The sequence below is a fragment of the Actinia tenebrosa genome, unplaced genomic scaffold, assembly GCF_029948245.1.
Source record: "Actinia tenebrosa isolate PJP-AT-01 unplaced genomic scaffold, QUT_ActTen_1.0 PGA_scaffold10__47_contigs__length_13832649, whole genome shotgun sequence".
In the NCBI taxonomy this organism is placed as follows: domain Eukaryota; kingdom Metazoa; phylum Cnidaria; class Anthozoa; order Actiniaria; family Actiniidae; genus Actinia; species Actinia tenebrosa.
The window spans coordinates 2,617,051-2,637,423 of NW_028292570.1; the positions used below are offsets into that span (position 1 = coordinate 2,617,051).

General features: G+C 38.2%; 3 protein-coding genes across 4 annotated transcripts; 1 reads left to right on the plus strand and 2 right to left on the minus strand.

The window, feature by feature from the left end:
- Window positions 1–6,628: 6,628 nt before the first annotated feature.
- On the minus strand, window positions 6,629–8,693 carry LOC116288608 (uncharacterized). Its single transcript, XM_031695419.1, has one exon. It carries the CDS (start codon window positions 8,627–8,629, stop codon window positions 7,514–7,516), a length of 1,116 nt encoding a protein of 371 aa, XP_031551279.1. The 5' UTR covers window positions 8,630–8,693; the 3' UTR covers window positions 6,629–7,513.
- Window positions 8,694–12,344: 3,651 nt separating this feature from the next.
- LOC148912775 (uncharacterized) lies at window positions 12,345–14,682 on the plus strand. 2 transcript variants are annotated; one of them, XM_089026512.1, is made up of 3 exons: window positions 12,345–12,660; window positions 12,785–12,933; window positions 13,528–13,661. In XM_089026512.1, the coding sequence occupies exons 1-3, from the start codon at window positions 12,579–12,581 to the stop codon at window positions 13,537–13,539; spliced, it is 243 nt and encodes an 80-aa protein (XP_088882638.1). In that variant the 5' UTR covers window positions 12,345–12,578; the 3' UTR covers window positions 13,540–13,661. The 2 variants fall into 2 exon arrangements, with proteins under 2 accessions (XP_088882638.1, XP_088882637.1); XM_089026511.1 differs by having other exon boundaries at window positions 12,347–12,660; window positions 12,785–13,071; window positions 13,528–14,682.
- Window positions 14,683–14,713: 31 nt separating this feature from the next.
- Window positions 14,714–20,044, minus strand: LOC148912776 (uncharacterized). Its single transcript, XM_089026291.1, has one exon. It carries the CDS (start codon window positions 20,042–20,044, stop codon window positions 14,714–14,716), a length of 5,331 nt encoding a protein of 1,776 aa, XP_088882417.1.
- Between the last annotated feature and the right edge of the window lie 329 nt (window positions 20,045–20,373).

Sequence of the window (20,373 nt, forward strand, 5' to 3'; positions counted from 1 at the left end):
AAAATATATTTAGATCTAATTGGATTTTTTGTTCAGAATACTAAAATTCACAACCGACGGTGTGCAGAATTTGTGGTCCATTTTGTCAATGTTATGTCGTTGGGGTGGAACTGAGTTTCTGCGTATATTGCTGTGTACGATACGTATATATATGTAATATATATATATTCCATCTTTCTCTTAGTTTTTGTTTTCTTTGTATGTAATAAGTTGCCTGTTCTGTAAGGGAAGCTATTTCCTTTTTCAGGTTCCCTTCCCATAGCTTTTTCTCTTTTCTTTTTCTTATGGTGAGTGTGCAAAACCAAAAAAGAGAGATATGAAGTTAGACAATGCAAAGAAACTGCATTTTTCGTATTTGAAATGCGAATGAAACACCAAATAACGAGGCTAGTCTGGTCAGCCAGGAGTTTCAAATTTAGGAAAAAAGTATATATTTTTCATGATCAGTACTCGATATTTTTCAAGCAATGCAACAAAAATAAAAACTTCAAATTCAAAGATTATTGTAACAAATATTCAAGAGGAAAAAAAGCCCAAGTAACTGTTTTTGCTAAGTTTTTATTTCAAAGATTGATTGCTAATTTATATTTTTAAAATATGATAAGTTATAGCTCGACATTATCCCATTCTTTCAATTACTGATTAATTAAAAAACGCGGTATGGTCGTTTGTTTCATCATCCGTCATAATTTCAGGACGATCACTTGGCGGGGTAATTCCAGGCTGATTCTGTCCTGTGACAGACGTCGGGGGACATTACACGTTGTACATACAACCGCTTGAGAGAACTGAATGAGTGGGGGGTGGACTTGTGTCGAACGGGGATTGGGCAATACTTAAAAAGATTACAAATGCTATGGGTTTGAATTTAATGAACAATTAAAAATAAATAAATTACTAAATTTGACGAAAAAATGGAAAAAAAAAAAAAAAAATCAAAACAATTTTTTAAAGAAAAAATAAATAAATAAATAATAATAATAATAATAATCTTGTTTTGGTAGTATTTGAATTGAAGTCCACCAATAGTTATTCAGGCTGAAAGGGAAAAAAAAACCGAATCAACTTTGCCATACCCCCGAGACATCCGCAGAGCTGAGGCGTCGTATGGACTTCGGACCTGACGGCGATTAAATCCTTCTGCCCTTGGGTGTACGAATTACGCAAGAAAATGTTCTAGCCGAAGCATCAGGGGAGAGACCAGCCGGCCCCCAGACCATATCGGCTAATCCCTTGCATCTCTGCCACGCACGGAATCGGTTGAAAGTAGAATATCAAAAAGTCTAGTCTATTCGGTGCATTGTTTTCACGGCTATTGTTATGTTGATTCACCTGGAACCGTGGCACAGTGGAAAAAAAGTTGGGCTTCTAATATAAGATCCTTAGTCAAGCCCGGTAGGGTGAGTTTAGTACCTGGATGGGTGACCTGGAACTTGTACCTACTAGAGCTTTTATGCAATTGCTTCGTGCTTTTTTTTTTCTTTTTTCTTTTAAATATATTTGAATAGATTGAAAGTCTTCGAAACGGTGATAGATTATTACTCTGTTTACTATTCGTATTAAACACACTTAGTTATTTTTCGGTAAAAATGAATTCCCGCATGTGGGAAAATTAATACAATGTATAATTCCTTAGATTGAGTATTAGCCATTCAGAGGTTGAAAAAAAAAACTGGATTGAGTTGCCATTGCAGTGCATTGTGGGACTGTTTTAGGAGACGAAATAAACGCCATCTTGGAAATATTTCCCCTAAATCAGCTTTACAATGCACCCAATGTGGTCAACTTGACTCAGTTTTCCTCATTCACTGAATGACTAATACAATAGAATACTTTGAAATTAAGAATTGATGGTTTTCACGGCGGCCATGTTGGAGGAACTTAACAAAAGAATTGTCAATGAATTCTTTTGTTATATCCTCCAACATGGCCGTCGTGTCTTTTGTTATCTAATTATCTTGGGAATGGCTGAAAACCATCAATAAGTACATATAGCACACTCAGGTATCTCAGTACAGTAATGTACGTTATAATAGGGACAAACTCAATGAAATCAATAAGATAATAAAGGTATAGTAAAATATGCTATAAAATCGTCTATGACCTTTTAAATCATTTCTTCATTGCCGGAAAAATTGAAGCGATTTAGACATGAATCGAGCGAGTTTTTCTCTTGTTTTCTTCCCTTCGCAAAAATCAACGCATTTCCTAAATTTCAATAAGATTATGAATCGAGAGCCTCAAGTTTGTTAATCACTGGCTATTATGCGCTACCCTCTTAAAAAAAGGTTTTCCTGAGTTCTTTAAAAGATAGCTTTGTAAGAAAAAAATCATAAACAATTGTAAAAATATAATTAATGATGTTTCTTATGAATGTAATAAAAAAAGGTTTTCCTGTTTCTACAATATGTTTTATTTTTAACAGTCTCTTTATTTTGTCTCGCGATAACAATCAAAACGCAAGAGACGCCGGTACATTTCCAGTGCTATAAGTCACCCGTCCCTATCCCTGACAGACGAAGGCACCCATTACAACATCCAATTCTCGTATCTGATTCTCCTTTTGTTGACATAGCGGCTTGTATTCCGATAATTACTAACGGGAAACGAGCGTTTAAAAAGATTGAGCATTCATTCTACCCGGAACATCAGTAAAATATGATTTAGCCTGACGAGAACTCTCACTAATGGCTTTTTCAAGGTAATATATAAGACTTGACATTTAATATGCGATCTGTTCAAAACATTAAGAAAAATCAATACTAAAAAATTAAACAAACACTGAAAGGGCTTTAAAAAAGTTAAGATTGTTAGTGATTCGCAGGTTAAAACGCGGGATCGCCTTGCATAGCCTTCTAAATAAAAAGGATCAGTTATTGGTCCACCGTACTTATGAGGTGGAGCATGTATAAGTATAATAGTGGGGTAGAGGGTTGATTAATTGCTTATAGTTACACTGCGCTGTGACTATAAGCAACTGTTTAAGTACAATGGTGGGGTATTGGGTTGATTAGTCGTTGGGAAGATGAGTTGGGTTGATGAGTTGTTGGATGTTTCTTGTATAAGAGTATGCTTGTATGTTTATGTGCTGGTGTGCTGGTGTGCTGGTGTGCTGGTGTGCTGGTGTGCTGGTGTGCTGGTGTGCTGGTGTGCTGGTGTGCTGGTGTGCTGGTGTGCTGGTGTGCTGGTGTGCTGGTGTGCTGGTGTGCTGGTGTGCTGGTGTGCTGGTGTGCTGGTGTGCTGGTGTGCTGGTGTGCTGGTGTGCTGGTGTGCTGGTGTGCTGGTGTGCTGGTGTGCTGGTGTGCTTGTGTGCTGGTGTGCTGGTGTGCTGGTGTGCTGGTGTGCTGGTGTGCTGGTGTGCTGGTGTGCTTGTGTGCTTGTGTGCTTGTGTGCTTGTGTGCTTGTGTGCTTGTGTGCTTGTGTGCTTGTGTGCTTGTGTGCTTGTGTGCTTGTGTGCTGGTGTGCTTGTGTGCTCATGTATACGTGCGTGCTTGTATGTTTGTATGCTTGTATTATACTTGTATGCTTGATTAGTAGGATGTTTGAAAGTTTGGTTCTTTAACGGAATGCATAGTTTTCGTTGTTTTCTTGAGTGATTTGTTTGCTTGTTGTTTAGTAGATTGGATGAATCGGTTGATTAGTTGGTGGGTTGGTGTGTTGGTGGGTTGGTGGGTTGGTGTGTTGGTATGTTGGTTGGTTGGTAGCATGGGTTGCTATGGGTTCGTGAGTTTGGTATGGGTTGGTGGGTAGGTATGGGTTGGTATGGGTTGGTGGGTTGGTATGGGCTGGTGGATTGGTATGGGCTTGTGGGTTGGTGTGGACTGGTGGGTTGGTATGTTGGTTGGTTGGTAGCATGGGTTGCTATGGGTTCGTGAGTTTGGTATGGGTTGGTGGGTAGGTATGGGTTGGTATGGGTTGGTGGGTTGGTATGGGCTGGTGGATTGGTATGGGCTTGTGGGTTGGTGTGGACTGGTGGGTTGGTATGAGTTGGTAGGTTGGTATGGGCTTGTGGGTTAGTGTGGACTGGTGGGTTGGTGGGCTGGTATGGGTTGGTGGGTTGGTATGGGTTGGTGGGTTGGTATGGGTTGGTGGGCTGGTATGGGTTGGTGGGCTGGTATGGGTTGGTGGGCTGGTATGGGTTGGTGGGTTGGTGGGTTGGTGGGTTGGTGGGTTGGTGGGTTGGTGGGTTGGTGGGTTGGTGGGTTGGTGGGTTGGTGGGTTGGTATGGGTTATGGGTTGGTATGGGTTGGTGGGTTGGTGTGGACTGGTGGGGTTGGTATGGGTTGGTGGGTTGGTGTGGACTGGTGGGGTTGGTATGGTCTGGGGGGTTGTTCGACTGTTTCGTCGTAGTGAATTGATTGTTTTGATTAGTGTGGTGGAGTTTTTGTTGATGGGCTTTTTAAGGCATTTGTTTTGTAAGTTTTTCTGTAATTTTTTGGGTTTATTTTGTAATTAGCAAATTAGCTGCAGTCAAACAGCTACAGTGTTTATGTGTCAACGAAAATAAAATAAAGAAATGTATTGCGTACCTGAGGAGTTAGATTAAAATTGTTCTTTTCAATAAAAATATTTCAATAATTCTTTATATATAAAACTTTTTCATACATAAAACCTTTTCAGATTCAGTCAGAATTTAACTGGTGTGATGAAATATGTGCATAAATGAGGAAAAATATGTAGAAATATTTTAAAAACATTACTGTCGTTCTTACTCTAACCGTGAACATTGGAGATTGTTTTTATTTGTGTTAATATACTTTTATTTTTTTCTTTCTCTTTCATCATTTTATCTCCTTGAATAGCTTTTATAGACTTTCAACACATGTAACTCGAACTCCATTGTTTTCGATTCGTAATCTGATTGGTTGACAAACTCGAGTGTTCACGAGTAGAACGACAGTAAAGTCTTAACATTTACTCTTATTAACAATAAAATAGCAAAATAAATAAATATAACGTAAAAAAAATTAATATTCAAATGCAGAAAAATTTCTTTCTTTCAAGCTTCGCAGTATTTCAATCAGTTTATTCAAAACTTTTGTTATTCAAATGAGTTAATCCATTGTTGCTGGAAGCGTCGCTAAATTATATAAGAAATTATTGTCATTCAGCATCAGTTTGAAATACTTTATAGTTCAGTACGATTTCACTTCAAAATTAAGGCATTTTTAGCCCTGATCAAAAACTAAAAATGAGATATTCAACTAGTTTTAATTAAATGTAAGATTACGGATAAAACGCGTAGAATATTTAAAAAACATGACGTTTCGGCTAAATTTTAACTAGGGATTTTATTTTTTTATAAGATGAGAGCAGAGTGATAAATTAAAGATATTATTGCGTCTGTGAGTTACAATTGCATCAAATATAGGAATAAAATTACCCAAGCCATTTATGAATTTAAATAAATGAAAGAATCCTACACAGTAGAAAAAGAAAAATAATCTTTTATCTTAATACAAACATTTGATAATTTCAAACTACATCTCGGAGGTGGGATTAATTATTAAAAATGAGGAATTCCATGGAATGTTAAAAGAACCTCCTCGCCAGTCAAACCTTGCTGGGCTCAACGATTTGGTCATTTTAAATGGAGGTTGGAAATGTCATGTCGGTTCGAGATAACCCACTCTTTCTCGTTATGCAGATCTTATCTGCTTCTAAAGCTACTAAATTATTAAACACTGATTTTCGCTTTCCAATTCTAAAACCTTTCCGAATACGAAAAAAATAAAGCGAAAATACAATCAAAATTAAACTGGAGGTTGGTGATTTTGAAGCTATAACCAGAGTATGACAAATGGTTTAATGAAGAAGCGCCAAAAACGGTGAGTTTGGCGAACGCGGCACGTAAAATTGGTCTGTTATGTTGCCATGGCAACACTGCTGTGTACTGCACCACCTTTGGTGACTATCTCCCCGTGTCTACCCCCGTGGATTCTTTATCAACGATCGTTTCTACAAAAATACTGTGGTTAAGAAGCATTTACGGTCGATCAGAGACCCAATTCAAGACAAACGTACCGAAGTATTTTCATACTTTTTTGTTGGATTTGAATCAAACGGCGAAAAATTGTACATTATTGAGGCAGATTTCTGAAACACTGTGTATTTAAAGAATGTTTGTAGAACTTATTTAGGAAATAAACGCTTTCGCCAAATTCGGGGAAGATCAAACTGGCTCAGCGTTTGTAATTAATTATTGATACGTAGTTCGATTGAGAGCGACCTGTCGATGCGACTTGCCCAAAAATTGGAAGCATTTTCTTCGTGCTTCATGAATGGCTTAAAACCTTAGGAATTATTAGACTGTGCTTTGGTCATTCCTTTTACAGCGTTAAAAGAAGTTTGGGGAACTTACTGAGCAAATATGAAAAAGAATGACAACCTCGTGAGAAAAATAACAAAAATAATCATACTGTGATACAGAAAAATAGTCTCTGGTCGACTTCACCACAGTAAACTGAAAACCGAGAAATCTTTGTTATGTCATAAACGTAAATACGAAAGTTTAGCTTATTATTTTGGACTAAAGTAACCGAGTAAGGCGTTTCTGGCCGCAAACCTTGAGTCTGTAGACCCTAAGTAATTTCATTTTGAACGAGAAAATGACGTAAACGCTTTCAACTGCTGTAAATCTATATTACCATTGAGGTAATGCTTTTACTGGATGTTATATTTTTTGGACTTTTTTACAACAAAATTGGCTCTTTTCACATTACATCGATGCATAAAGAGGTTATTTGGTCAAAAACATACAATTTTCAATTAGAAAAGAAAAACAAAACAAATAATGCATTCACAAATTTGTAAAACTCTTCCAACTGTTTGAATTGATCCTCTGTACAAATTGATGACTAAAACCGTGATAGGACGAATGTGAATAACGGCTATCAAGTGGACATGAATTACAATTACCATATAAGTCAGTATTCTTTTACAGAGGAAAATGTTCGTAAAATTTTGGGCTCAGTTATCAAAGCTATCTCGACTAGTTCAAGCAGTTTTAGCTTTCTTCAACAATTTTGCATTATTATTCAAATGAAGTGTCTACAGACCATCGTATGAGCTTATCTCTTTATATTGTCAGCATATTTTTCATCCATCCATTCATTTACTAAAAGATTTAAGTCTCCTTTCTGGCATAAAATCCAAGTTTTCTCTGTATATAGCTGCCATGTCATAACATTCGTTTTTCCAAGGATCAATAGGATCGAGTAGCACTAAAAACATCTGCATAATTCCACAAATACGCCTAAACATTAGACTTTTAGTGGTTCTCAAGGTATCTTCCTTTATCGAAAATACTTGGTCAATACACGCCAAATCCCTCCAAATAGCAATCACACTATACAAGCGTAGAATCAATCAATCCATAGCTATTTCAATACGTACAAACTTTGCAAATCTAGACCTCAATTCCAATGTGTTCATATCTCAAATTTCAACATTCGATTCACTAATTTGAAGATGAATCCAAAAATTTCTGTGCATATTTAAGTGAGATTCGGTTTCATCTTGGCCTTGATCCTGATGCTTCGGATCGTTTTCTATCGGTATTCGGTCGGTATTTAACGGGACTCGTGGAAGAGCCAGATTCGTAAAATTGATCAGACCAACTCACGACACTTGCAGCTCTGCTCGTTCTACCCTGGCTTCTTTCGTCTAAATTCGAATGCAAATCTGTTGATGACTCTCGTATTGGAGATAACGCTCTCTTTCCTATGACAGGAGATTTTGTGCCGCGTCGAGAAGAACTTTTTTGTGGCGCTGATCCAGGACTCATTCCAGGTGCAGGCATATGCTGCCCAGAATGAATCGCATCTTTATTTCTTCCTATAACGAGGTTCGCGACTTTGTAATGATTCATGGGCTCAGGTCCCAGTCTTGCAGAAGAACCTGTCCTTCGATCTTGAGGATTTCTCCTATCAGGAAATCTCCCAGAAGTCGACGAAGCTAAAGAATCAGACCTTGAAGTTTTACTACTAGCTGCAGATCGTATGCTAGAACCATCCTTTAAGGCAAGTTTTCGAGACGAGATTGGTGTAAGAACTTTCACTGTTAAAATAAGCCTACGAGTCATTTGCATTAGGGCACTCACATCCTCTATGCTCATTGCTCGAACGTCAACTTTATTTACTTTCACGATCTCGTCGCCAACGCGAAGCAATTCAAATACATCCACGTCGGTCCCCAACACAACTCGTGAAACAAAAATCCCGTCTTCTCTCTCCCATCCATCGCCTTGACGTATGTAAAATCCAAGAGATTCGCCGGGCTTTCGTTTTAGCTCAATTGTTCTCTGAAGAAAAGTGCCTTGTTTGGAACACGCTTCCCTAACCCCAAGGATATGTCGAAACGAACCGTGTATAAGCTTGATCGGTAGAGGAGGGCAAGGATCTCCTTTAGTGTCAGGATCTGTAATATCTGTAGCTTTCCTCAACGCAAAAAAATCGTCTTCCTTCTCTGCGAGTCGCATTTGATCAAAGTCTTCTTGAGAAACACTGCTAAAACGACGAATCTGTTGAATAAGTTCATCTCGATCTTCTGGCAATCTGCCTCTGCCAGATCTCGTGCTTCCGTTTGAGGAGGAATAAACTCCGTAAGCAGATCCACTCGATTCAGCCATGATGCGGAGTAATACGTGCCATAAACTCTCTCTCTCAGTCTCTCTACTCGCTCATCTATCCGCCATATTGATTGAATATTGAAGTAGAATTTTTTTCCTAGCAATTAGAAAATATTGTACAAATTGACCAATCAGAGCAGACCAGGACGTGCAGGTGCAGAGAGTCTCAAAAAAACAACAATACATTTGAATGGCTCCCAGTCAATCATTCCCTCACCACAAATACAATCATTTGTAGGAATATTTGCATCAAACTACCAATCAAACGAGCTTTACAAAGAAATGATATAAATAGTTTGAAGAAAAATTACTTAGTAAGCTTCCGTCTTTGGACTCCAGACGAGCGAGCGTAGTTTTTGCCAAGCGTTTGATGCGTTTTTCGATCTCTTCTTTCATATTCATAATTTCAAATCCATCATTTATATTTTAATCAGAATAAGAATAATAAATTTTCATTCAGCGATTGAATTTTCGGTTGTTAGGGTGGAAGAGAAAATGGAGAAAATCTTCTATAGTTTGATTTATAAACTTCAAGGATTCTCCATATATCTTCGCTTTACGAAGCTAATTTTATCGTTTAAAGCTAGGTTTCATTCAAATATTTCTTTGTTTAAACTAAACAGAATTCAAAGGAGCGCTTTTGTAAAGCCAAGTGTTAAGTGTTAGTTCGAAATTTGAATCAAAATCTTCCAAAAATAGAAATGGAAATATAGATAAAGGCAGGCGGCGACGCGAGGGTTTTATTTCACTCGACAATGACGTATTTCGAACAATATACGGAAGAGTTAAAAATAGCCGACTGGGAAACAGTGTTTCTATAGCAATAAGACTCAATACAGAAATACATGTTTTTCAAAGAAAAACAAAGAAGATTAATGATAAATAGACTGGTTCTGAATGTGGTTTGTCTCGAAATTATGCAGGTTAATGTAAAAATAGCAAATGATTAATGGGGGAAAAGCTTTGGGGAAAAATAGAAATGTGTAGAAAGACTTTGCAACAACAACCATGAACAGATGAAGGTTTTGAAAAAAAGACGGTAGAGTGGATAAGTGGACTGAAAAATATAAATCTTATTTTAACAAAAAATATATAATTTCTAATCTTTTTTTAAAACTTTATCTAACGTTGTAACTGAATTTATTCTTTAATGTATATTTAAGAGAATATTTTTGCATCAGATAAAAAAGAGTGAAAAGCAACTACACAAACTAAGTATTACCACGGACTACCTTATTTTAAGAAAAAAAATCTTTTGCCTTTGATTTAAAAAAAAATTTATCATATATATATATATATATATATATATATATATATATATATATATATACTACTTCGAAACATAAAATGTAAATCATGATTTACTCGAAATGAGAATATAAATAAAACGGCAACCGTACAGAAACAACAAAAAAGAAAACTAAAACGATTATAGCAATAAGACTAAATACATTAATAGTAAACAACATGTGATTATAAATAAATCAAACGAAACACTCAAAAATACAAAACTATTTATAACCATGCTGAATATAGTACTGTGGTCAGTGACTTGCAGCTTGAGTCATGCATTGGCAGTAAATCATAACAAGAGTCTTTCTACAAGCCACTGAAACCAGCTAAGACGACATGTTTAACCTGTTTTAGCCAATATACATTCGTTTTATATAGAATATTTTTCTTAAATCAGATCTGCGCTATACACTACCAGTAGAAGTAGTATATTTAAGAATACGATTCGTATTTTTTGAAATAGTTGTTGAGGTACGTAATCTGCATTAAAGGGGGGAAAATGAAGAAGATGAGAAAAAAAGAAAAGAAAAGGAAAGGAAAATACAGAAGCGCAACCTAATTAATGTTATCAAAAATCAAAGCCGTGCATTTCTCTCTCTCAAAAAACTGTTACATTTTTAGGCATGACGTGTGTACATTCATCACCACGTGTTGTCGCGAGTCTGCATTCTTAAAAACCACAAAAATATCTAAACATTCGTTGATTCTATTCGGTGAAGCTGTATCTTCACAACCTTGATTAGGCATTGATGTATACCGGGATCATGACTGGATAAATGAGAACACATGCAGTCAAAATACCAAGGTGTTCTGGCTGGGGTTTGACCTATTCAGCTTCTATTCGATTGTTGAAAACAACTTGAAATCGATTTTGTCAGCAGAAAGAAAGAAAGAAGAAAGGAAGAAAGGAAGAAAGGAAGAAAGGAAGAAAGGAAGAAAGGGAGAAAGGGAGAAAGGAAGAAAGGGAGAAAGGGAGAAAGGAAGAAAGGAAGAAAGGAAGAAAGGGAGAAAGGAAGAAAGGGAGAAAGGGAGAAAGGAAGAAAGGAAGAAAGGAAGAAAGGAAGAAAGGAAGAAAGAAAGAAGGAAGAAAGGAAGAAAGGAAGAAAGGAAGAAAGGAAGGAAACTGGGCACGGAAGGAACTGATTTAATGAATTAATTAAAGTTTTAAAGTTCTATATCAGAGAAATCTCTTTTTATAACCGTTTACTTTTCCTTGGCTTTGCATTATATATTTCTATGAAAAAAAGGCGAAACATTCCATTTGAAAGTAAGAACCCTGTAAAGTGCTGATTAATTCGTAGCTAGTAGACAACGCGTTACCAAGGAAAACCTTTCAAGTACTATATACACAGCAGATCAATAATTGACGCCTGTACGAACGAACGAATGAATGAATATGCATTCGAACTAATAAGAGTAATTTTACTGCTCTTTGTTCTTAAAAAAGGCCAAGAAACTTTTAAAATTTCATTGGTAAATAGAAACCCTATAAAGTGCTGATTAATTCGTAACAGACATCACGTGACCAAAGAAAACCTTTCAAGTGCCAAGTACGTAAAATAAAAATTGACGGCTGGAACAAAATGAAAATGATTGAATGAATAATTCTTAAGATCTGGAGATAACAAATTATTGATTGAATTAGTCAATGAAACTTATATTGACTCAAACACTTCGCGTCTAGATTAAATCCTTGAAACTTTAAATTTTGTAATTATGCTCTATTAGAGCGCAAACTGGATTAGTAAAATGTATTTTTTTGTAGATGGAAAAGGGGTGTTCTAGAAGGTTCTCTTCTCTGCGGTCTCCTTCGTAAATATTGATGAAATGTAATATAGGTATATATGAATAGTTTTTGGTTTAAGTCATTGGTATTTATAATGAGCCGTCGTGCGTTGTAGGTTGTCGTTGTAGCTCACGCAAGACGAAAAGACCACTCGTAAAAGCGGGTGAAATTCAAGGCGCAACGGGTGTAGCACAGGGACGTTTGGGGATGGAGGAGGGGAGAGGAGAGAAGAGAGGAGACCGAGTCGAGACTCCAAATCCTAGACCTGACTGACTGACTGATTGACTGACTGGAAGTTATTACTGAAAGGTCATATGAATCGAATTTTTTTTAAATTTCATTCTTTTCTGCAAAAATGGTATTTCTAGTTGAAATATTTTAATTAAAACAAAAGATTGCAGGAAGGAAGGAAGGGAGGGAGGGAGGGAGGGAGGGAGGGAGGGAGGGAGGGAGGGAGGGAAGGAAGGAAGGAAGAATCTTAAAATGTTCATGCAGTATTCAGTATAACAGCCTAAAGTAGTTGTGCACACTACAGTAATTCTAGATTCTACTTTAATTCGTTCGGCGCTTGCAAGGGCAAAGGCTCATGGGTAACATGTTTAATTTTCCAAAAAATTGCGCATTCTCTCAAGGTTGCGTGCGCATCCAAATTTAAGGAACTTGACGGGACACGATACCAGAACACGAGTATTATCATACATCGCTATGGATTTTTTTACGATAAGTATTCAAAAACTCGATTATTCTCGCTCTTTAAATATAAAACTGTCTTCTCAATTTTACTAAATTTGCATTTTTCAGTTTTGTGGCCCGTCAAGGTGGATGCGCTCGCAACCTTGAGAAAACGCTCTATTGCCACTTCAAAATCCCATGAACCTTGGATACTTCATGCATGAAAACTCCACGCGTATCCAAGATCAATTTATTACATTCGCTGTCAATTGTATTACAGGTAAAACTGACATGACGTTCATCGCTAATTGTTTACTATATTTTGAAATGACTTCAGATTTCTTGTATTTTTAGATCACAAAATCGTCTCAATGAGTTTATGAATCTGTATTCTTCGTTTTCAGATATATTTGCGCAAGATCAAGGCGAAAGACGACAATCAATCAATTCAAGCCAATTCCACAGTCAAAGCCACAAAAACCATTTACTTCCGGTTTCACAACCACAAAACAATCACTTGGCTTGGATTATCGAGAATGGCCTAGAAATGATGGTAAAACTATGTGAAAAGACTCTAATAACTGGTCTTAGATGTTGACTGGATGTGTAAAAGACGAGATGAGGGTATTTTTTTGTTTGGTTATGGTTTGTGGTATCGTTGGAGCGGTTAACATTGCACAGGTGGATGCAGGTGGGTTTATTGTTTATTGGTATTTTGGGATGATTTTGGAGAGCTAGTCGGTTTTATGAATCCTTTTAGGTATCACTCGTTAATTCCCCGCCCCCCCCCCCCCCCCCCCCCTTCCGTTTCTTTTTTCTTTATAAAATTTTTAAAGAATCATTTGGTATGCTTTTAAAGAACTCTCCATTTTACAGAACAATTAAGTTAGACTCGAAGTGTTTTTCATTTTTCGGGCCTCGTGCCTACTAAGTTAACCATTACAACTTTAATAAGCAGGGGCATAGCCAGGATTTTGACTGGGGGGCTAACCCCGTTTTCAGAACATCGGTAAGTCGAACTTATCACGTGACTACATAGATTTTTTTGTTTTCTACAGAGTGAAGATGGAGGGTCGGGCCCCCTTGGGACAGCTGCCCCCCAACATTGTCACTTTGACATCTAATATTTTCTCTTCTAACGTAACAGGACGGATCATAATCCATGCCAGTTCAGAGACCAAGGAGTACTGGGTACCAAGGGAACATGTTACGCTAGGTGTCCAGGATACTGACACTATAGGGTACCTTATAGATCAGCTGTGTTACATTTTTCATCGTTCAAGGAAAATGGCGTCTCATAAGGAAAGCTACCCTTGTAAGAGTCGTTCAATGTCGCTGATGTTGTACAACCCGGACAGCAAGGCCGAGTATAAGAACACGAAGTTTACACTCAAAGCGTATAAGATTACTAATGGTACGACACTGTACTTATATTACTCCTAAAGCGAAACTTAATGAATGAATGGGAAAAAAGATGGGAAATAAAATCGGAAGAAAAATAAAACCGCAAAGAAAACGATTTTTTCAATTTCCAAATTTGCCTATTCCGGAGGAACTGATCGAGAAAGGACTTTCCAGCGAATCCGAGAACATCTATGATCAATCCACGCTACAGGGAATCCAAAACCAACTTCGGATATATAGAAGAGGAAGCAGTTTGACTAAATACAACTTAAACTCAATAACATTTAATCTAATTACAAATGTTGCTAAAATGTACTCAGTGAAAAGAAAAATTTAAGTCAAAGTTTTATCGATTAACTATTTCTTTAATTTTAAAAAGTCAAGGAGTGCAAATGATTGTGGGATTTCATTTGAAAAAATCAATTTCCACCCCACAATGCTTTGCACTAGTCAAATCGGTCATAAAATGAAAGATATTGTTTCGTTTATTGACGAAATGTTACAAGCTACGGTTTCAGAACTAATTCTCTTCGCGAGTTATATACGAGTTGGTTCGAAATCTAAAAAATGCGAAGCAAAATAAAGCGTTACTTGTGTAGAAAAATATATATAAAGTTTAAGCGATCTGACTTACCCGGTAGCTTGCTCTGAAACTCGACGAACTGAATTTAAATTAGCGTCGCTTACTTATATACAAATGCGACTTAATCCGAGGCAAGCTACTCGTGCGTGCGTGCAGAAAGGAATCTATTATCAAATTCATGCTTTTCGCGCATAACGAAACACTCCCCCCCGGCCTAAATAAAGAATCTTATCTTAACCTTAATTCTTGGAAAAACACTTAATTCTAACTAAACAAGATGCATATTCAATAAATAATTCTTATCTAAAGTTCAAACTAGGTCTTTCTAGTGTCCTTCTTTTCTTCATTATTCAGTTTCTTCTACAGGAATCAGAACTACCAATTTTTGGACTGCTCTCTCTACAGTGGTGTAGTTTCTTCCTTGGTAGGTTTTCCGCGGCTCCCCTTGCTTGGGTACTTTGTACTGTACTTGCACTCGTCGAACTTTTCCATCTTGATCTGATTCAGCCTTGGATACCTTTCCAAGCTTCCAGTTTCCTCTCACCAAGTTTGAGTCTTGTATCATCACTATATCTCCAACCTTGACATCTCGTCTGGCGGTATGCCACTTCTGTCTAACGAGCAGACTTGGGAAGAAATTCTGAGTCCATTTTTTCCAAAATGCATTCACGATACTTTGAACAAATTCGAAGCGGTATCTTGGATTGGCTGTCTCTTTAAATGGTCCACTTGGAATTCTTGAGGTCGATCTTCCTAAAAGAAGGTCATTTGGACACAAGTACTTGCCATCATCTGGTTGTGTTGGGAGTCTTCCGATCGGTCTTTCATTTACCAAATTCGCAGCTTCATAACAAACTGTCTGCAACTCTGAAAATGTCATGTTGTTTCCAATGGCAACTGTCAATGCTTTCTTGACCGACTTTATTAGAGCTTCTGATATACCGTTATACCATGGTGCATCAGCTGGAGTAAATTTCCATTGCATTCCTTCGTGGGCTGGTGCAGGCTTTAACCTTTCTACTGGAAGTTTGCTCATCGCTTGCTCCTCAGTCTTCTTTTCCAATTTCTTGCAGGTAACGCAGTGAAACTTTATTGACTTGGCCATCTTGTGAGCATTAATAATCCAAAATCGTGCTCTGACTTTGGCAACAGTAGTCGCGACGCCATAATGTCCTTGATTATGTACGTACGTTACATAAAGACGAGAAAAACGATGATCATAGGGTAGGAGAATGACTTCATTTTGATTGTAGCTCATTTGCATCCATTTATCTACTCGTCCGCCAACTGTTATCATACCATGATCCTTGTTGGTTGTAGGACAAAGGCGTTTTGAGCTCTTGTTGTTCATGTTCTGTTTCAGTTGTACTTGTGCGTTTCTTATCCAAAACAGTTCAGCTTTCTCGATCTCTTCAGAAGATAGAGGTTTTGTGGCATTCTTGAAACTAGGTTTGCTTTTTGGACTTGCGTCCTTTTGATACATAGCCAGTACTCTTGCTGTCACTCTCAGCAATCTGATGTAGGATGAGAATCGCTCGATGTTGATTCTTACTTCTAACGTATCTGATTGGATGTTTTGTGCCATCATAACAGGTTGAACTGTCTCTGGGAGAATTATGCTTGTGGGTTTCTGGGTTATTGGCCATTCACTTACTGGTAACTCCAAGAATTCTGGTCCCTTTTGCCAGGCACTGTCAACATCTAGTTCATCAGGTTTCTTGCCACGTGTTAACCAGTCTGCGATGTTCAGTTCTCCGTCAATCCAATACCAATCAGAGGGATTTGTCTTTTCTTGAATTTCACCTATGCGCGTGCCAGCGAACGTATTGAATCCGTATGATTCTTTCTGGACCATAGCTTGCACAATTTGCGAATCCACAAGATGGTAGAATTTCACAAAGTTGTATCTTGATTCTTTCTCTATGAAGACCTTTAGACGCTTGTTTAGAACTGCTCCACACGATTCAATTCTATCAATTGACATCTTCTTTACTGGGGTCAGGCGATTCTTCGACATGATTAGATTACTCTCAAACGTATTTTCTGGCATTTCCCATCTGGCGTAGGCACATGCACCATAAGCTTCTTGAGATCCATCGCTGAAAATGACTAGGGAAGGATCACCAACAGCATTACTTGGCTTGATACATCTGTTGAACGATATTTTCTCCATACCAAAAAGGTGCTTGAAGATTTGCAACCATTCACTTTGGAACATATCTGGAATAGGATCATCCCAATCAAGTTTTGGATCATTCAGCCATAGCCTTCTCATCTGCATCTTTGCTTTCACAGTAAACGGACCAGCAAGTCCCAGGGGATCATAGATCCCGTTAACTTGTGACAAAATCATTCTCTTTGTCAACGGCTCTGGAACTCTTTCAGGAATCTGCTTGACACTCAAATCGGGTTCTGTTCTTAACTTCTTCTTCTTCGGGGAGAAATTTAGACGCACTTTAAAGTAGAACTGGTCTTTGACGGGACTCCATACCACACCAAGAACTTTCTCTGAACTTGAATTTCTTTCGTCTTGTAAAAGCGGTTTATCGTCACCTTGATTAGATTCACGTGAGAACGTCCAATACTTGACTTGAAATCCTCCTTTCCTCAAGAGAGTCTCTATGTCTGTTGTTAGAGATTTAGCCTCTTCCTTGCTTTTGACGCTGTCAATGATGTCATCCATATAGGTATTGCTTGTGATGGTCTTTGCTGCTTGAGGATACTCTGTTGATGACATCTCTGCGGTTTTTCTCAAGGCTACAGTAGCTATTGTACCAGCGGGTTTGTCTCCAAACGATACTCTCTGAATAACGTAGGTGTCGGGTTCTCTATCCTTCTCCATATTTCTCCACAAGAATCGATGAGTGTTCTGATCTTTGATGCCAATCTTGACTGTGTGGTACATTTTCTTGATGTCTCCAGTAATTGCTGTTTCATTTTCTCTAAATCTGACGAGAACTCCAAGCAAATCATTAAGCAGGTCAGGTCCCTTGGCCCAATACTCATTCAAAACATGACCCATGTAGTTAGCGCTACTGTTAAATACTATTCGTACAGGGGTGGACTTGGAATCTGGACGAAGAACCTCGTGATGCGAAATGTAGTGGACTGGTCCTTTGTAATGTCTCATCTCTTCTGCAGTGAGCTTTCTGGCGACATTTCTGTTTATCATATCATCTATTTGCTCTTGATAGACTTTAGCATGTTCTGGATTCTTGACTAATCTTTTCTCTGTAGACATCAACAATCCCATTGCTGCTTTCCTGTTATCTGGTAATTCAGCTGGATTTCTTATCCAAGGGTAATCTGCGGTCCATGTGTTTTCTTCATTGTTGAATTTCAAGTTTTGTTCAATTAACTTCAGTTCTCGTTCTTCTTTTAGCGTATAGTCCTTCGATCCAGGAGGGCACTTTCCACATTTACAGCCGCCACAACGAGGAGTACACTCGATCCCAAGATTCTCGATCTTGTAGAAATCTTCTAAGTCTACTTTGGGCTTTACCTGACTAACATGATGAACTCCTCCAAGTACGTGTTGGCTACGCGTCTCTTTGACTTCCTTGAGAAGTGGGTGTCTACCTCCAAGACATCGTCCAAATTTGTTTTTCAGTAACATCAAATGTTCCACCTTTTGCTCTGGTTCTGGATGAAATGCAGCATACTCGTAACCAATTAGAACATCTACAGATCCTTCAGGCCTTGCTATGTCATCTCTCTTGATATCTTTGAATAAATGTACTGCTCCTTCGACGTCGATGCTATGGATGTCCGATGTGATTCTGTCTATCCCGAATGCATCTATCTCTACCACACATCTTTGCTTGTCTATCAGATGAAGTTTGTACCTTTTAGAGTCGATCGTCTCCGTCTTACCCCCAACTTTGATGATAGTCAATTGCGCGTTCTTGCTTGGCAATCTTTGTTCTTCAGCTTTGGCGTTGGTAATGAAACATAATGATGCTCCACTGTCCCACATGACATTTACGTCTCCTTTAGGTGTTGGAATTTTTTGAAAAAGTAGGAGGCAAGTTTCTTCTGCTAAGCTGTCACAGGACGTGGCACGTTTACCTTTTGGTGTCTCTTCATCTTGTGTTTTGCTGTGTTGGTTACTTACAGGTTCCTCAGTACTGTTCTGACTTTCTTCAGGATTGTGAAGTGTCTTGTGATGTCGTCTGGTACAACCACTTTCTCCACAGTTCTTTTTTCTCTTGCAGTCTCGGAACAAGTGTCCTGGCTTAAGACATGACCAGCATGCTTTTTTCGTCTTTATTAGATCTTTCTTCTCGCTGTACGGCTTAGATAAGTAAATACGACATTCATCTGTCCAGTGATCCGCGTTGTCATGTAACAAGCACTTCTGGGAAATCTTTCCATCAGAATAACGCTGTTGTCTCTCTCCTGGTTGGCGAGTATCTTGTTCTTTAGCTACTACATGATGGGCTGCTGATTTGTATGAAGTGTTGCTTGTACGTAATTCAGCTGCGTCGTATTCTATCGCTCTCTTCTGGCTTAGTAAAAACTGCAACAAACTAGGGAACTTGTCAACTCTTTCAACTTTACTGTCATCATCCGTCACCATCTTAGCCCATTCTTTTCTCACACTGGCAGGCAGTTTTTTCTCGATTATACTAACAGAACTAGTAGTTGTCATTTCGACTTCAAGGTCAAGTCTCTTAAGGTCTCTGAAGCCATCTTCCACGACATCAATAAATTCGATCAATCGCTTACTCTCTCCATCTCTTATCGGTCTTACCTTGCGTATGGTATCTATGATAGCATCAGCGATTTTCGATGGGTCACCATATTTCTCGTCTAGGCGTTTCCATATTTGGTGGATGTCATCATCCACGCTTTTAACCACGCCCAAAGGTTCTTTGCCAAGACAGGATCTTAGCGTATATGGAGCGGTTTCTGTTGATAAACTTGTCATAACTTGTTTCTGGAAATCTGCTTTAAATCTCGGATATTCTCTTAATTCTCCTTCGAATCTCGGCATCTTTATTTTTTCCAACCGTAGATTATTCATCTTTGCTGTCTCCTGAATACTTAGTTCTTCTGTCAACTTTGTTTCAACTTCCTCAGCAGCTTGACTGTACATATTCTGTATAGCGACTATCCACGTGATTTCTAGAGTGGCACTTTCTCTGGGTAGCAGGCTGAGATACTCGTTGTTTGCTTTCTTGCAGTCGGCAAAGGCTTCATCTAATTCTTTCTTGGCTACCTTGAGGGCTGCAAGCGACGAATATTTCACAATATTTATAGCTTGTCCAAAGACTGCTTTGGCACTACTCCTTCTCACATACGCTTGATCTAACATTCGTTGAAATTTCTCTTCTTCTCTAAGAACCGCTTGCTTCTTTTCTTCTTGTTCCTTGGCTTCATTATCGGTAGACGTTTTCTTCTTCTCGTATTGATTCTGGCGTTTCATAGCGTCGCTGAACAAATCTTGCAATTCCAGAATCCATGTGTCACCGGCTTCTACCTCTTCATCAGTCAGGAATGTGGTATAAACATCGTGCTTTAACTCAACGGTCTTCCAGGTTTCAACCAATTCGTCATAATTTCTCTTGACTATTTCTACTCCACAATCTTCGTCGATAGCCTTCTTTACTTCGTTTAATTTTCTGGTAAACTTGCCTTTAGCTGCTCGTCTTTGGTTCTTAACGTCATCGGCCATGTTCCAGTCGTCTTGGTGAGCTCGGATTTCGAATGTTTCGTTTATTGACGAAATGTTACAAGCTACGGTTTCAGAACTAATTCTCTTCGCGAGTTATATACGAGTTGGTTCGAAATCTAAAAAATGCGAAGCAAAATAAAGCGTTACTTGTGTAGAAAAATATATATAAAGTTTAAGCGATCTGACTTACCCGGTAGCTTGCTCTGAAACTCGACGAACTGAATTTAAATTAGCGTCGCTTACTTATATACAAATGCGACTTAATCCGAGGCAAGCTACTCGTGCGTGCGTGCAGAAAGGAATCTATTATCAAATTCATGCTTTTCGCG